The 18,227-nt window shown below is 43.6% G+C and overlaps 1 protein-coding gene across 1 annotated transcript in view; it reads left to right on the top strand.

The window, feature by feature from the left end:
- Tmtc1 (transmembrane O-mannosyltransferase targeting cadherins 1) overlaps window positions 1–18,227 on the top strand; it is a 225,567-nt gene that overhangs the window by 31,327 nt on the left and 176,013 nt on the right. The window contains 2 exon segments of the mRNA XM_052719103.1: window positions 599–671; window positions 673–803. Of these exon segments, the coding sequence (XP_052575063.1) occupies window positions 599–671; window positions 673–803 (204 nt within the window).

Here is an 18,227-nt window from a genome sequence, read left to right as displayed (position 1 = left end):
CAGCACTAGTTACAACAGCTAGGTATGGAATCGACATAGGTTGTCTATCAACAGAGGACTCTATAAAGTTAATTATATACAAAGGAATTCCGCCATAGAGAAGAAAGAAATTATATCATTTGTAGGAAAATGGGTATATCTGGAGGTCATCATATATGGTGAATTAAGTCAGAAAGACAATTAGCACATATTTTCCTCTCATTTGTGGTTATATAGCTGTATATATATGTATGTATGCATGTAGGATTCCCTTGGAACTGTCTTGGGAATGAAGGGGAGTAAACTGAGAGAAGAGGAAGGTCAGAGGGTATGAGGGAATATGTTAAAGAGCATCATATACTTACATGCAAATATCCTCACGAAACCTAGCAGCACAGTGAATATGTGCCAGTAAAAATAAAACTGAAAAAGGAAAACTGAAATGCAGTTATGCTTATGAAAGTAGGTAGCTGCAAACAGCAGACACGGGGTACTTGGAGACTTGAAAAGCACATCCTTCTAGGTATCTCAGCTAGGCAAGCAAGGGGTGGCTGCTGCTTTGTTACAAGTCTTGTCATTTTGTCTGACTGTTTTTTTCCTCAATTCTGTGAACTATTAGGAGCAATGGGGTGATCTGTCAGCACAGCTCACAGCAGCCAGGGAACCCCCAACCCTCCTCTCAGCATGCCCACCCCCCACCGTGAGAGCAGAAAGCAGCGCTTCTCACACAAAGATTCTTGGGGAGGCTGCCATTCACCACTGCCACCGGAGCCCAAGAGCAGCGGGTTCCCTGTGTCCCCAGGAGCAGTGTGGTCCCTGGTGAGGTAGGTACTGGGCTGGGTTCTCCACCGTACTCCTTTCTTGTGTTGTAATTGCCCAGTGATGCAGCCCAGGGTGTCTGCAGAGCTAAGGTACTGAGTAAGCTCTTTGGGACAGCCTCCTTCCCCCAGGGGTCTTGGCTGTGGGTTGGGGACTTTCATGGTGGGCTGGGAAGTTAGTCTGGAGTGACTGTGAACACCTTGAGGGTGGAAACTTTCTCTGTGTTGTTGGCAGTTGATCCTAAGTTCTTAATGCAGTCTTTGGCTAATAGTTATTTAAATGTTTGTGAGATTAAAAAAAAAAGTGAGCCATAAGAATGGATTGGGATCAACCATAGGAAAAAAAATTCGATAGAACTAGCAATGACATAATGGGAAGAAAAGATGTTAAATAGAAGAATGTTAGGCTTTTGTTTGCATTTTTATTTTAAATTTCATGTGTAGGGTGCAGGCCCATATGTGTGCAGATGAACTATACAGAGAGATGAAAGACAGCAGAGTAGAACACATACAGATGAAAACCCACACGGGTGGCGTGCTCTTATTCTCTGTCTAATAACTGACTCTCCAAAGAGGGTACCTGATTTATGTCTGCTCATTTCCATGTAAATGTTCCCACCACAGCTGATGCTAAGCTGTGCTAAGCTATGCTAAGCTGTGGTATGACATCACTGGCTGTGGAGTCATTGGTGCCTGCCACTCTGCAGTTTCACCAGATGACATAGACATTCAGCATCTCAAGAGCCAGTGCACTGTGTAGTCCAACTAGGAAATGCCCAGAATTGATACTTAATATTTCTTTTGGTGTAGTTTATTTAAGCTTATCTAAGTTGATCTTTAATGATGGCTGACTTTAATAATTGGCTTGCAAGATTCCTAAACAATAAGTCAACTGCTATTCCAATCCACTGTTAGCTCCTGAACACCAAGGGAGCAGGTTCACTATGAAGCTGAAACAAACTTGTTATCTGTTGCCCACCTGCTGTTCACTGGGTAGGGGAGACACTTGCACATCCTACTGCTACTTTATGTCTATCACAGTGTCTGTGCCCATGCTCAAAGGCAGCACATGTAGGAGGCTGGGCTGGGCTGGGTCACTAGATCAGAGCTCTACCACTTGTCAGACTGTAAGTGCAGGATCCCGGTGCGCACTTAGTGCCAGAGTGGAGGTTCCCACTTGGACCAGCTTGTGTGATCCTGGCTCCTTTGTCACTGCTCTGGGTTTGGAATGATTCCTGCAGTCGTCCTTGGGTCCACATGTGAGAACTGGGTGAGAGTTAGGTAACATACTTCTGTAGATTACACTGTTTTTCTATCCAGGACACTGTGTTCTAGAAGTAGACCACATTCTTACCTGGTCAGCCTTCTTGTATGGAAGGATCATTTTCCCTTCTGGGGAAGGAAGGCTGTGATGTTTCATGTATTTGAGTGTAAATGTATTATTAAAATTGGTTTTGGAAACTCTGCTCATACCTTTGTCAGATGTGATTTGGGTAAAGCCACTGAGTTCAAGGAGGCAATGGCATCCTGCCTCTTGAGACCTCTGGCTCTGCAGAGAGGACATTCAACCACAGCTCCTTTGCTTACTCTCTGTTACCCTAAAAGCACCATGCCAGATTGGCTATCAGGACCAAGAGCATCTGTCCTGAACATCAAGAACAAGGAAATTGATGCCTGGAAGCCCATGTTCCTCTGCTATGCGGCAGACCTCTGCATCCTTACTGTCAGTTCTTGTCCTTGCTAGCTTTAACGGCCAACTTGATACAGCCAAAGTCAACCCAAGATGGAAGATTCAGTTGAGGAATTGCTCAGATCAGTTTAGCCTGTAGGCATGTGTGCAGGGAATTGTCTTAATTATTAATTGATGTACGAGGACCTAGTCCAGTGTGAGTGGGACCATTCCTTATCACCTGGTCCTGAGCTGGATAAGAAAGGTGGCATAAGTCTCCTAGGGAGCCGGTGTTCAGCAGAGTTCCCAAATGGTCGGCTTTCATCTCTGGAAGTGTTAGCCAAATAAACCATTTCTCGCACGCTGCTTTTGGTCAGGATGTTTTATCACAGCCCCAAAAGGAGCTTAGCACAGTTCTGCACTGTGAATGCTGTGTTGTGATTGTGTGGGTCTCCGAACGGAAGGGTACAGTCTGAGTGGTGAGCCTGCCATGTGCAGCAGGAAGGGAGATTGGGTGGGAGTTTTCTGGTTTGGTTTAACTTCTAGGATATATATCTCAAGCTGACAAAAGTTGAATCAAGAATTGTCATTTAAAGTGTTGTTTTCAGAAGTTTCCTAATTCAGAGAAAAATACAAACCCAGGAGAAAAGCCTACAGCAAGGCATTGATTTGGTGGCTTGTCTTTGTATGTGATTTCTTATGGGTAAAAGGTAATGTAGTGGTATTTGCTCTGCCCATGACCTTGGGCTCTGTGGCCCAAAGGAGGCGGTGCTTCCTGCCGTTGTATGTGACCTCTTATGAGGAGTTGGAGAGGGGTCACATGCCACTTCTCCCTGCTCCTACCTGTGAGGTGGATTCACTCCCGGTCAGATCAGAGGATAATTTCAGCTGTCTACTCCATTCTGTATTCATGAGTGTATCTCCTCAATTTATATCTTAATAAATTCTGTTACCCATTTAATAGATTCATGTGGATTGATTGCAATAAGGTATAGGGGGAGATGGAGAGCCAAGGGCCCACGCCCTGGAGTCAGATCACAGTTCACTAGTAGAACCATGTACTGAACCACTGTATGTGAAATGCTTTGGTTGCCAACAAACCTCTCATGTCTTAAAGTCATCAAATACACACATGCACATGCACACTTGCATGTGTGTACAGAGGCATACCTTCTCTTTCATGTTAGGAAGCTCAGAGAGTGCTAAAAGAAATCGCATCTTTGTTCTTCCTGTGTATATACCCAGTCAATTCCATAGACAGGCCACAGTGGCCACGATGGGCGCTGAACACAATGGTGTCTTGTACACATCCCCTGCACATGTTCCTTTTCCTTGACACCTGGTGGAGTCATTCTTTCATCCTGATGCACCCTGCTCCTCTTGTGCGTGCTAGACATTATTTTTAGTGCTGAGAACATGGAATTAGTAATGACAGTGACCAAATCAATGCATAATTGAAATTACTTATATTAAAATATGTATTTATTTCATTTAATTTGTATGTGTGTTGGGGGTGTGCACACCACTGAGTATAGAGACCAGAGGACAACTTGTGGGAGTCTGTTCTGTCCTTCCACCATGTGGATCTTGGGTATTGAACTCAAGTTGTCAGGTGTGTATAACATGCCGAAACCTGTTACACCACCTCATTGACCCTGAATTCATTTACCATCGAACAGCTTTAAACCTGTTTATATCTAGGAGGCTATCACTTGGGCTCAGTATTACCTAATACCCTTTTCTGATCTTAGTCCTGTAGACCCCAAGTGTCTTCACAGCTTGTTGATTTCTCTTTAGAGTAGTATATTAACCTGGACTTTTCTGGGCCCCTATACTCTTGTGCTTGGGCCTCAGGATAGGTGATAAATTCTAGTTTGGAGTGGGGAAGGTGAGTTATTATTGCAGGCATCTGTCCTCTTATGGAGAAGGACATGATTTGTTGGGAAAGTTGATTGAGTGATGGTAAAGAAATGCTGAAAAATTTGTGTCTTTATTTACATTTTTGTTGTTGTTTGTGATAGTTTCTCCTTATATAGCAAAGGCTGGCATGAGACTCATGACATAGCCTAGGCTGTCTTTGAACTTGAAATCCTCATGAAATGGCTTTGGAGAAGTCAGGTTACTCTGACCTACACCTCCCCTCCAGAGACACATCCTGCATGACAGACAAATAAGCTTTCTCCCTTCTGAGAAACAATGCTTGTAAAATGTTCAACAGATCAAAGGGTTCCTCCTTCCTTGCTGGTGAATGATGTGTTGTAAAAATGCTTTGGGGCTGAGAGTTCTTTGTGTCAAGAGCCTGTTCTCAGCATCACCGGTTTGAGTAAAGGACTTTTATTTGACCTCATATGCATGGTGGTCTCTAATTTTCTTGGGTGGACTAAGGCACTCCTGCCTCAGCCTCCTGTATGCTGTGATTAGAGGCATGCACCATCATGCCTACCCAGCAAGAAATTTGCTATAAAATAATTTTTAAAAATAAATAAAAATCTTATTTAAAAATATCCCGATGGTATTATGGTCACAAGGCGCATTTAACATGAACTGTGTGTTCACAGACAGTATAAAATTTAAGTTCTTAGTGACTTTGAAGTCATATCTTTCAAATATGAAATTTACCAGAAAAATAATTTTCTTCTGTAGATGGAGAAGAACACAAGGTGTTTTTTTCCTTTTAACTCTTTCCTGTCTGTGAACTGAGAATGGGTAGGAATGGCAAGCAGGCCCAGTGCGTGATACAACAGCAAGTGCCTGGGCAGGCCCAGTGCGTGATGCAGCAGCGAGTGCCTGGGCACATTCCCCCAGAGCTGGTTGACTTCCTGTTCCATCTGGGCTGAGCTCAGTGCAGCACTGGATGGCTTCAACAGACCCTTGGCTGGCTTTATGAGGCTCAGCACAGAAAGCACCTCCCACACACCACACACTCAGGAAGCAGCACTCCTTTAATTTATGGGAGCCATTGGTGCTTTTGGAGGGGCTGACAGTCCTGGCTTCATGCTGCTGTACCCCGACTGGCTGCTGCTTTTCTGTGTCCCCTGTGAATAGCAGTCATAGGCTAATCAGTTCCTTCCCTTCTCAGCATAGAGCCATCAAGCTAGGCATCTGATTCCAAGTGGAGACACAGGGACATATGTTGAAGGAGAGAGCCACCCGGGTGCAGGCATTTCTGGTTGGCACTCACTCCCGTCACCATCACAACGGGCTCTTGGAAGAGGTCTCAGGTTGTCTGATTTTCTAGCAGCCCAACAGACACCATCTGGAATATCCAGCGTCTGGCTTCTATGGTTCAAAGCGTGGCAGCTGTGACTTCAAGGCCACCAACCAGCTCTCTCTTCTTCTGCTGAGCTTGGAGAGAGATCGTAGGGTGTTGCTGGCAATTTGCTGCTGTTTGCTCTTTTAGTCAATTCCTTTGTCATTTGGCTGATTTTTTTCCTTCTTTCTCTTTTGCAGTGTAGCCCATGGCATGATTGTAATACGAAGCAGTATTAGTTCATTATAACAATATGAATGCTCAGGGGATGTATAAATGTTCTTTCATGAGATATTATTCTGTGCCAGGTCATAAGTTATTGTGGTTTCAGACATTTCTTTGGGATTTTCAGCTTGTTGCTTTCACAGTTGGCTAGCATGGGTTTTGATCAGATACCATGTATTGCAGATGCCATCAATGTGGCCAAATCTTAAAACAACACACAGCTTGAAAGGAACAAAAATTCATGAAACGTGTTGAAGTTAGTTTTTCTAATGGAAGTAAAACAGAATTATGGAAATGCAAATGGTTTGAAAATTCTCTTATAAGGGAGAGTAATCGATGAGATCATGATTTCATCATTATCAGTATTATGGGCATTATGGTAGTACTTGTGGGTGGTAGCATCCACGTGACAGGTGTTAAACACAACTTTGAGCTGTAATCCTTACCAAAGCCTGTGAGGTAAGCAGTGGACTCTCAATGCAGTGTGTGAGGTTCGGAGTGCCTGGTCTGCCAGGTATGTGAGTAGCTGCATATCCCTTCAACTCTGTTTACCCCTGTGTAAAATACTGTAGCCCTGGTGCTTGCCCTCTGGAGTCAGGGTGGGGGGCAAATGAGTTAATACGAAATGAGCTTAGAGTAACTCTTAATTGTGATTTTTCACAAGTGTGAAGATCACACACATGTCATTTTATGTCAAGACTGGTGTGAAAAGAGTGTTTGGAACCCTTTTTTTTGTTTGTAACCATCACTTTTTCTTTGCCGTATTTACAAGGGAAGTTGTATAGTATTGGCTTGACTTATTTATAGTGTTTGGCAACTTCCTTTTTATGAGCTTATAATATGCTAGAAGGAAATAGAAAATGAAAGACAAACATTCCTGTAGTCGTGGTGGGAAGTTGTCCATGTTTAACAGGGGAGTAGACTGTGATTGTATTTCATTAATTGATACGAGCTGTCCTCCTTAGAACTTCAAAATTCTTGTTATTCTTAGCTTCTGAGACTGTTGACTTAAAAAAAAAAATGTAGCCAAAGCTAGCCTTGAACTCCTGATCCTCTTGCCTCAGTTTCCTGAGTGCTGGGATCACAGGCATTATGATGTCCAGTTTAATTAAAAATCCTGATGCATTTAGAGTTATGACTGAATAAATTGTTGCTTTAACAAACAAATCAGAATGGAAATCCAGTAAGGAAGACTTGATACGTGAGTTTTTTAAATAGATGACCTAATAACCTTAGGAAAATGTGCTTCATGGTATGGATTTATAAATTTTTCATGTTATTCATATTGCTCAAACAACAGTCTGTATTCTTTCTATAAGCTGGGGATGCATATTGATTTTGAAATCACCCCAAGCTACTGATTCCACAAGAGACCCAGCATTACAGATTTGCCTTTAATGATTTAGCCTGCACAACTATTGCTAAAGTGTTTAAAGAAATCTAAGTATTGATTTTTAGGGGATAAAAGCAATTAATATAGCATAATTAAAAAAATTTAAAACAATCAGCCAGAGCTCTGTGGAAGAGAGGACTAATGCTGTGCTTTGTGTTAGAGTTCAGCATGTCCTGGATATATTGTAGTCAATAACTGGTATTTTGGTTCTTGAGTGGTATGGAGTGTGTTGTCACCAACAGTTAATCTTCTAATAGATTTTTTTCATTCTTTGTATTTGGTTCCAAGTGAGTTCTCTTTGTGATGGAATGTAGCTTTGGAAAGGAATGAGTATCTACAATATGTGATGATGAAAAACTTTGATTAGAAAAATGGTCTTGCTTGGACAGAGCCAGGAGAGACTGGGGTTTCCCAGTTAGCTGCCTCCTCCGTTCTCGGCAGCTGTGAAGGACAGGTAAATGGATGAGATGCTGGTATCCAGGCATTTAAGTGTGATTACAGTGGGCAGCTCAGAACAGAATGTCTTAAATGTGAACACTCATTATTGCATTGCCAGAATTGTTTATGAAAGTCAGGAACAATGCAGACCATGATGAGTGTTTGGATTTTGTTTTGTTTTGCCTTTTGTTCTTGGGAGAACTAGTTATTTCCAGATTTTCCTGGAGCTGCAGATAAAGAAAGGAGAGGTTGTGTGTGCTTCCCCCGGCTTCCAATGTCAGCGTGTCTCTTGGGTCAGTTGCTGACCTCTCTGGATCTTGGTCTGATCTCTTCCTCCCGTCTCTCTCTCTCGCTCTCACTCCTTCCTTCCTTCCTTCCTTCCTTCCTTCCTTTCCTTCCTTCCTTCCTTCCTTCCTTCCTCCCTCCCTCCCTTCCTTCCTTCCTTCCTCTCTCTTTCCCCCCTCTATCCTCTCTTTCCCTCCCTTTCTTGTATTCTTTCCTTTTCTGTTCCTCACTCCCCCCTTCTTTTCCCTTTCTTTCCTCCAACCCCTTTATTTATTTACTTATTTTTGAGGCAGCATCTCACTATGTAGACCAGGTTGGATTCAAACTCAGTCTTTTTGCCAGCAACGCCTGAGTGGTGTCGTTACAAGTGTGGGACACCACACCTGGTTTCATACTTGTTTTTCATTCACTTAGATATTTGTGCATGTGTGTGCACCACAGTCCACATGTGTGGGGTGGAGGACAGCTTGTGGGAGTCAGCTCTGTCTACCACATGTGTTTTGTGTTCTACCTTGATTTTTTCTTACCATTGAAAAGATACAGGGTGGATGGGCTGCGCTGGGCTGTATGGTTTGGCATTTCCTCTCGGATCTGCTTTCCTGGATCTCTCCTGAGGCCTTGGGGTCGCTTTTCCTCTGCTTTAATTACCACCCTCTGGGCACTGTGATATTGGGAACTGAAGCTGGAGGCTGATCCAGAAATGAGTCCCACAGTGGCTCTCGGGAGCGCGGAGCAGACGGGAGGAAGTCTTTCTGCTGTGTTCACTTTGTCATTTTCCCCCTCATTTCCTTTTCCATTCTAGACTCGTATACTGCCTGAGTCTCTGAAACTTAGGTCAAACGTATTGATGGAAAATGTCAACATTAAAAAGATTAACTTCTAAAGATTAAATACACTGCCTCCACTCCTCCTAGTTGTCCTTAAAGCATCGGTCAGATCACTGATTCATTGGAATAATTCACATTTATTATACACTCACAGCATACATATCTTTAGGATCATTTACAGAAAGGATTCATGTGGATTTTTATATTGAGTCTGGTTTCTGGACACAGTGACACATACTTATTTGCTTTTGCCTTTCTGGAACTTCCTGGTATCTCATTTGATTTATTTATTTAAATATATAGTTTTACTTTTCAGCCTTTGAGTGCATTTGTGTATCTTTTATTTTGTGTGTATGCATGTGGGGTGCACACCACAGCACTCACTCATGTGAGGTCAGACTACAGCTTGTGGAAGACTTTTCTCTTTTTCCACCATGTGGGTTCTGGAGATCAGACTCTTATCAAGCTTGGCAGCAAGCTCCCTTACTCCCTGAACAGTCTGGCCAGCCCTCCCTCCTTTTAAAGACTGATTATTGTTTATTGATTATTTGAGTATTGCATTCTATACTCATTCTGTCTTTATATATCCCCTCTCAGTTCAATTTTATATAGAATATGAGCTGTGATTACTCTCTCCAGTAAAGAAAGTAGTTGGCCCAGCCTGGACTAGCTTCCATGGGGGTAGGAAATCATGCAAATAAAGGGATTGTTTCCCTGTGGGTGGGAAACACAAGGATAGAACGAGAGAGTACACCAAAGAGGTCACCTTGGCAACCTGGGAAGTCTGGCTGAGTCTGTTATGATGAGACAAGTGAGCTGGAAGGTGGCGTGGTCCCTCCAGGCTGAAAGCACAGCGTAGGCAGTTCAGGACTGAGGCAGTGGAGATCTGCTGGAGTGCACTTGGGCACCTTGACCCTGCTTAGGCTGAGCAGCGTGTTATGTGGGCTTGTCTGAATTAGATTTCTCTCTGGGACAGCCTCAGTACAGCCTTTTAGTTTTCAGAATGTCTTAATGATAGTTCTAGACTTCTTTAAACCATGACTGGATTTTGTGTAGCTGTGAAAGCTTCATATTTTCTTTTAAGGTTGTGCCAAATGGATATATGTAGTTGGAGTTTTCCTGCCTGGCCCACAGTCAGGACAAATCTCTGTCACCTGCCAGTCCCACAGCCACTCAGACCCGACCAAGTAAACACAGAGACTTATACTGGGTACAAACTGTATGGCCGTGGCAGGCTTCTTGCTAACTGTTCTTACAGCTAAAATTAATCCATTTCCATTAATCTATACCTTGCCACATGGCTCGTGGCTTACCGGTATCTTCACATTCTGTTTCTCATCGTGGCGACTGGCAGCGTCTCTCTGACTCAGCCTTCCACTTCCCAGCTTTATTCTCCTCCTTGTCCCGCCTACACTTCCTGCCTAGCCAATGGCCAATCAGTGTTTTATTTATTAACTAATTAGCAACACATTTGCCATACAGAACATTCCACAGTACTTCCCCTTTTTTTTTTTTTTTCCAAAAGGAAGGTTTTAACCTTAACAAAGTAAAATTACATACAATTTGGGAATTTGGGCGTAGCTTCTCTTACTACTTCCTGCTGGAGGGGGGCGCTGTATCTTATGGGGAAACAAAGAAAATTTTAGGATTATGGAATAGTCCATGAGGCTGTATCGTCTGAGCCAGATGCCTTCAAACCGTTCTGGATGTTGGATCATCTGGGCCATGGTGTCATCGGAGACCTTTCAGGGGGTCTTGGCTGGTCAAACCTGATGTGTCTTAATCTGGAACAAATCCATAGCCTCTGGCTTTCTGTGGAAACAAAAGCAGAGTCTCCTTTCCAAAGTAACATATCCTTATATCCAAATTTTGAAGTCAAGGTACCTTTAAAATATACATTTTGGCATAACTCAACAGCTTTTACAATCAAATGTTTTTCTGCAGTTAAAAGTCCCAAAGACAACACAATGCAGATTCTCTGTGTAATATCCATTTTTACGTGGCTTATTTTTTATACTACCTTTACTGTCTCTTTAAAGACTTTATTTTTTAAAACTATGTATTTGTTTCTATAACTCTATATATCATCTTTTTTGTCTCTTTCAAGCCTACGTATCTTTTACACACATTGTAAACTATTACATCTGAATCTGCCTTATTGTGAATCTATTGCTTTAAACTGCAGCAGCTGTGGCTGCTGGCTCCGCCCACCTCAGCTTCCCAACATGGCAGTGGTTTACTGCCAGCTCTGGGAGCTATCGTGGGTCTATGCTTTTATCCAAGCAGCAAGTAGCCCAGAAACCCTTTTTTGTTTTGCACTAGCAAAGGCTAAATCCACCATGTAGCTTAATGTGCCACTTGCAGAGGCCTCATTCCCGCCATACTGCAGGTCGAGCATGCACTCTAGGAACCCACCAGTAGCTCAAACAGGCAGCTGCCGCTCATTTGAGAGAGACAATTAGGAAGCTGTTTTTAGCTCCGTTTTAGAATCTTTTTTTCTCAGTTTTTAGGTGGAAACTCTTGCCCCACGTTGGACGCCATTTGTAGTTGGAGTTTTCCTGCCTGGCCCACAGTCAGGACAAATCTCTGTCACCTGCCAGTCCCACAGCCACTCAGACCCGACCAAGTAAACACAGAGACTTATACTGGGTACAAACTGTATGGCCGTGGCAGGCTTCTTGCTAACTGTTCTTACAGCTAAAATTAATCCATTTCCATTAATCTATACCTTGCCACATGGCTCGTGGCTTACCGGTATCTTCACATTCTGTTTCTCATCGTGGCGACTGGCAGCGTCTCTCTGACTCAGCCTTCCACTTCCCAGCTTTATTCTCCTCCTTGTCCCGCCTACACTTCCTGCCTAGCCAATGGCCAATCAGTGTTTTATTTATTAACTAATTAGCAACACATTTGCCATACAGAACATTCCACAGTAGATATATGTATTCTATTTGCATAAAAGCCTCTTTTGTTTGTTGAGATAGGGCCTTACTGTATAGCTAAGGCTAGCCTTAAACTCACTATGTAGCCTAGGCTGGCATCAAAATTGAAGTGATTCTCTTGGCCCAGTCTGTAAATATGGGTTCACTTGTTCTTAGAGTTTTGTATTTTTTTTGTGTGTGTGTGTGTGGAATGTTCATATTTAAGAGAAGTTGACAGGACCCTTGGAGAGCAATTCTTTCTTGGCCTTCAGTAAGAGACTACAGTGGTTAGTTTTAAAAGTTACCCTGTCACAACCTAGAATCACCTGAGAAAAGAGCCTTCATTGAGGAACTGCCTAGACCAAATTGGCCTCTGGGCATGTCTGTAGGGGCTTGTATTGATTATTAATTGATGTAGGAAGACACAGCTCACTGTGGGTGGCACCATTCCCTAGGCAAGGAGTCCTAAACTATATCAGACAGGAGAAAGCTAGATGCAGTCAGTTCGCAGGCAGCATGGGTGTGTTCATTTCCCACTGTTTTTGACTGTGGATGTAGCTGCTTCTAGTCCCTGCCCTGACTCCCTTCAGTGATGGGCTGGGACTGTAAGCCCAATAGTCCCTTCCTTTCTCTGTGTTGCTTTTTTGTCAGACTGTTGATCACAGCAATAGAAACTATAACGGGGACAGAGTATCATTTATCTCCACCTGCTCATTGAGTTAAACCCTCTCGATTCATGACCACCTCCCAAAGAGCACAGTCACTAGAACCCAGTGGGCTGCTAACCCCTTCCTGTCATTCATTAAGTATACTTAACTTATAATTTTGATTCCCAGTTTCTACTTGAAACCCTATTTCTTTTTATGGTCATTGTGCCTGGGCAGCTGCTGTATTTCATACTGGAACAGATAATTACTTTCCTAAGTGGCAGAGAAGTGAGCGGGTGTATTTTTCTGACCTGATTGATCAGGAGCTCTGTGGTCCAGTATTGACTGGGTTTTTCACAGTGGCGGAGTTAATGCACCAATGTCCAATGGCAGCTGCTATGGGAGCTTTCTGTGGCCAAGACAAATCTGACCGAGTCTTTGTGTCAGATTCTGGCCTTTTTAGGTTGGAACAGGTCACATAAGGAAAATAGTGTGCTGTCCTGAAGAGCTCCACAGATGCAATGGTTTTAAAAGTCTCTCTGGAATTTTCTTCCTGGCTCACATGCAGTGGTGGAGCACCACAGAATGCTCAGTGGTTCATGGAGCCCAGAGTCACACAAAAGTGATTTAAAGGAGATTTCTCGTTTAGTAGCAGTAGATGTTACATTAGCTGATTTCTAGAGTTCTTCAAAAGAATGGCTAGTGTTGATTATTATAGATGGCATGTCACCTGCTCCTTGTCTGAAGATGCCTAGTCTCTTCCACAGTTGGAGCTGACAGAGGATGGATCACATTGTTTAATACCCCAGGCTCTACTTTTCAGTATCTTCAGGGTTTGGGATTGTTATTCATTGTCTCGCTATAGTTTTAGGTAAAAAGGAACCAGTGGGGGATGTCTGTTACATGGCTTGACCCCTGCTCCAACTGTCACCAAACCCTTGGGACATAGGTCTCCTCACCACTGTCCCCAAATGAAAAGCGGAGCCTCATGCCAGACTCTTCATGTGGTTGTGTCATTTGTAAAATCTCTGCCAATTTTTTTTAGTTGCTCGATAAATCAGCAATCAGAAGATCCAAGGTGTTTGCTGCATCTCAGACTCAATCTCTCATGTGACTTCGGGGTCCACCACGGTTGTATGCGAGCCACGAAGACCCTTGGGCCCAGAGAGCCACGAAGGTCCTCGGGCCCAGAGGCTGTGTAATCTGCATAGCAGTGCACACCCAGAAAGTGCACAATCTTGGATTTGAACCCATACCTGTTTGTTAACCTCCAGGCTTCTTCAGATTGTAGAAGTTAAACCCCACCTAGTATTTTTCTGCAAAGATTTATGAACAACTTCTTGAAAGGCCTATCATGGGGAAAGCAGATACTCATTGTGGGTATTGATCTACTGCCAGCGTTTGGCTGCTTAGGGGCCTAAATGGTGGCCCCTGAGTGGCAGCTCTGTTTTCCTCGTTAGTGTCAATAGGTGAGTAGGTGAGACTTGTCTATTCAGAGCTCCTGGCTGTACACTCTGAGGAAGACGCTTCACCATAAAGCAAAGAATTGGGCAGGACATTTCACATTTTTAAAAGCTTTTCAGGGCAGTGTGCACTGGGCGCTTAAGGACAGATGCAGCCCAGCCTGTTCTTCCTTCTGAGCTTTGTGTCAGAAGGTCATGTTGCCCTGCTGTGGAATCTCAGAAGTGACATTTTCTAGTGATGGCTTGTGGGGCTCGTTACTGTCTCCCTATGGACATGGAAGAATTCCATGTGGGTACAAACCATGCTTCTTGTCACCGTGTTACACCATCCTTTTCTAAATCAAGATGATGAAAATGAGAAAGGCTACTGTTCTGTCTTTGAGAAATTTAAAATATTAAGAATATGAGAAAGAATATCATAGATTTCCATGTTCCTATTTAATCATATTTTCTCCAATATTTTTCTTTCTTTCTCTAAGAAATAAAACAGTAGAAGACAGAAAGTGCCTCATCACTGCACTGCTGTCGGTCTCTTAGGGTGGGGACCGAGTGCCATTTGTATAAGAGGATGTTTGCCTGGGCCACCTCCTCCCTGTCAGTAAAGCGTCATCCTCTGGTAAATCTGGTCCTGCAATGCATCTCCAGTAAGATTTGGATCAAAGGTGTGTGTGGCCTGGAGGGAAATGTGTTCCATCCAGTGCTTTCTGGTCCTTCAGGCTGTGATGGACCTGAGGGACATCTTTCTTTGAATCTTTAATAACCTAGAGAGATCTAATTTTGGGCAACCATAAATTATACAAAGCTAACTCCCTTACCTTCATCTCTTCTACTTCCAGTCACCTAGCCACCTGCTTACAGCGGCTGCAAACCTTGCTCTCCTTGCATTCTAGTGTCAAAGCCACTGGAGACAGCAGTGGCTCTCAACAGACTCAACCCACACTATCAGAGTTCTCCTGACACCTTCAGTCAGCTTTCTCCGTGTCTGCTGATGTGGTTCCTGTACCTTTTCTGGCATTCATTCAATACCAGATGGATGATGAGGTTATAGTTTTTTATTGGATATGATATCGAAGTCCAAAATAGAGTCCCTTCTAGACTCTATGGAGCACGTGTGTGTGTATGTGTGTGTGTATGTGTGTGTGTGTCTGTCTGTCTGTCTGTGTGTCTGTGTGCACATGTGTGTGTTGCAGACTCCATCATGGAGACCCAGGAAGGGTGGGTAGCAATGTTCCCTGAAGACAGTCCTCTGATCGAGACCCCTGGGCCCCTTCCTGCTCTGCCCTATAAACAGGAGGCTAATTCTTCTGGGAAATTTCACAGCTTCCCTAAGCATCCCTCATCAGTATAAGGATGGACCTTCTGAGTGAGTGTCTTAGGCTGGGTCTCTGCTCCCCTGACGCAGGGCACCTTCACTCTGGGACTGAATGGAAACATGGTTGGAATACGACTCAGTGTTTGAAACTTCTAGATATTTTTAGCCTGAAAGAAGCTGGTACTTATAATGGAAGCCAAACACTGCCAGGAAGCAAGCTCAAAACAAAAATGAAGAACAGCAGTAACAAGAGCAAGCTTATTCAAAAGATCCACAGATTATGTTTACAAGGAGCCAGCGCAGCCCCAGAGCCCCCTAGGCTCCCCTTCATCACGGAGAACTTGTTTCTCATCATGACTTCTGTTCTGCAAAGCAAAACAAGAAAACAAAAGCTCCACATTACCAAAACTAAGGAGGAATTTACAAACCTTGGGCCGAGGCTGCCCTGTATGAAAGCTTTGGAAGTGTGGCATATACATTTCTGTGAACATTATTATTGTATTCTGTGTGCATGTGTCAGCACACGTGCAGAGGCCAGAGGTCAACCCTGGTGTCATGCTTCAAGAGATGTCCACCTTGAGTACTGAGTCTCTCACTGTCCTGGAACTAGGTTGGCTGGCCGGAGAGCCCCAGGAATCCTCTTGTCTCTGCCCCTCAGTGCAGGTTATGGTCTGCCACCGTGCCTGGCCTCTTTACATAGGTTCTGGGTTTAAACTCAGGTCCTCATGTGTGCACCACAAGTACTTCACCAACTGAACTGCCTTCCTGCCAAAGGAGGTAAATTCTTAAAATCTTTTCCTGGGTGTTTTTACAGCTACATAAATAGTTCTGTTCGGCTTGTAAAACTGTCAGTGTAACCTGTGACCACTAGGCTTATTTGCACAGGCCATCTGTCTGCATGCTATAGCAGCTCGGAGGGTATGCCAAATGTCAGAAATACAGGAAGAAGGATGGAGTCAAAGGCAGAGGTCAGGGGTCATCCATATGGGAATGCTTGCATCTCCTAGGGCCCACTGGAAAGAATCAGAGCGTGCAGCTATTCTTCAGGTTGGTAAGGGCATTCCATTTCTTAGAGAAAGGCCAAAGCAGCAGGTGTTCCAAAAGAAATAAACTGTGTCTGTGGGACATCACATTTGTGTTTTCCTGAAGGTTAAGAGAAATACAGAAATTACAAAGACAAAGGACACCATTGCATTAGGAAAGGACTAGAGTTTGTGTGTTCACATGTATATAATTTGTATATTTTCATGTGTGAGGGAGTGATAATCAGTGTACGTCTGTGCACGTGGAGGCCAGAGGTCAGTCTCAGCTGTTGTTTCTCGGGTGCTGCCCATCTTGGTTTTGTTTGGAGACAGTCTCTCTCTGGCCTGGGACTTGGCAAGAAGGCTCAGCTGGCTGGCAGTGAGCTCCAGGGATCCTCCTATCTCTGCCTTCCCAGCTCTGGGATTAAAAGCCCAGAACATGATTGATTCTATAGAGAGACTGAACTCAGGCCCTCATGCCTGAACAGTAAGCACCTTATGGACTGAGCCATCTCCCAACCCCTAGACTCATGGTTTAATGGATGAACTTTGTGAGCTTATCAAGAAAGCGGATGCTACAGCATGGTTTTCAGGACATTTTGTTCTGAAGTGGGATGAAAGAACACAGGATCACTATGCTGTGGAAGGCACAATGGCTTGTGCATTCAGAGCAGAAGCAAGCCACTTTCCCCAGCAAGTATTAGGTGTAAGTCTTCAAAGAAAAATAAGTAAACAACTCCAGTGCATTAATGTGCTATGGAAACTGTCATGAAAAAGAAATAGCCTTGGGTTGTCAAAATAAAGGAACAGAAAGTTCCTGATAGAACAATAGAGCAAGCAGAACAGTGTTGAAACAGGTAAAGTGAGAGTGTGGCATGCTGAGTGCAGAATTGTTGATGGCACAGAAGCTGAGAGGGATGAGGAGAATCAGGAAGAGGCTCATAAGAAATTCAAGCTCACAGGGAGGCGTAAAGCTGTCCAGATCACAAATTGTGTCATTTCATCTACACGAAGAGGGAGGTAGGATATACTCAGAAGATGGAAATTATTAGAATGAGTTGATTCTGGGAGAAGAGGAGCCATGCTGTGTGGAGAAGCAGGGACCTTGGCTGTGGCCTCCCCATGCCACAGGACTAGCTGGCTTGATTTGTGCTAAGCTTTGTGATGAGAATTTCGCAGCTTAATGCTTATAGATAAATCCCTATTTGAGATGGATTCGGTTATTATCAACATTTCATGGATGTGGGCATCCAGGTAGGAAGCAGTGATGGCCACAGTTAGGGAGCACTGGATCTTGTTCTACAGAGCCTCCTTTTGGTGTCTATAGGTGGTTTGGCTTCAGGCCGAGCTTCCGCCCTTGTGTGTCTGTGCCTTCATACTGTGAGAGTTTGCTCCAGCCTAGTGACTAACTACTGAAATGTGCCTACATTTCCTGATGTCATGGTTTTCTTTTCTCATCTGCCTTGGTACCACCACTGTAGCCATTCTCAATGATCCTTATCTAGTCACTCCTTTAAGCCTGCTCAACCCCATCTTGGCATTGGGAATGAACTCCAGAGATGTGCCTGGCAAGCTTGCTAGGCATTTTCTTTGCCACTGAGCCACAGCTCAGCCCTCTAAAGCCAGTCCTGTGAAAGCTTTTGCCTAAGCATTGATATAGTTCGGTTTCCCTCCTTCTAAGATAAACTGAATTATTATTGGTCCTTGCCTGCCATATATTTGTAATATCCTTTGTATGAAGGATTTTAACATCTCTATGGCGAATTCCAGCAGTGCTTAATACCACATTGTACACATCATTTACATTTTTATATTCAATTGACTGACCTCAGGAGGGAATATTCTAATCAAAAGATGTAATCCCAACCCATATCCCAGTTTATGGAAATTGGAATAAAGTTGTCCAAATGTTGTAACAGAGAAAAAGAAAGGACTACAAGAAAATAATAGCTAAGGAAAATGGTATAGTAAGAGAAAG

This window comes from Peromyscus californicus, unplaced genomic scaffold, assembly GCF_007827085.1.
Source record: "Peromyscus californicus insignis strain IS unplaced genomic scaffold, ASM782708v3 Scaffold_6__1_contigs__length_162567912, whole genome shotgun sequence".
NCBI lineage: Eukaryota > Metazoa > Chordata > Mammalia > Rodentia > Cricetidae > Peromyscus > Peromyscus californicus.
Note: the sequence above shows the minus strand (reverse complement) of the source record. Positions and strands in the feature narration are given on the sequence as shown.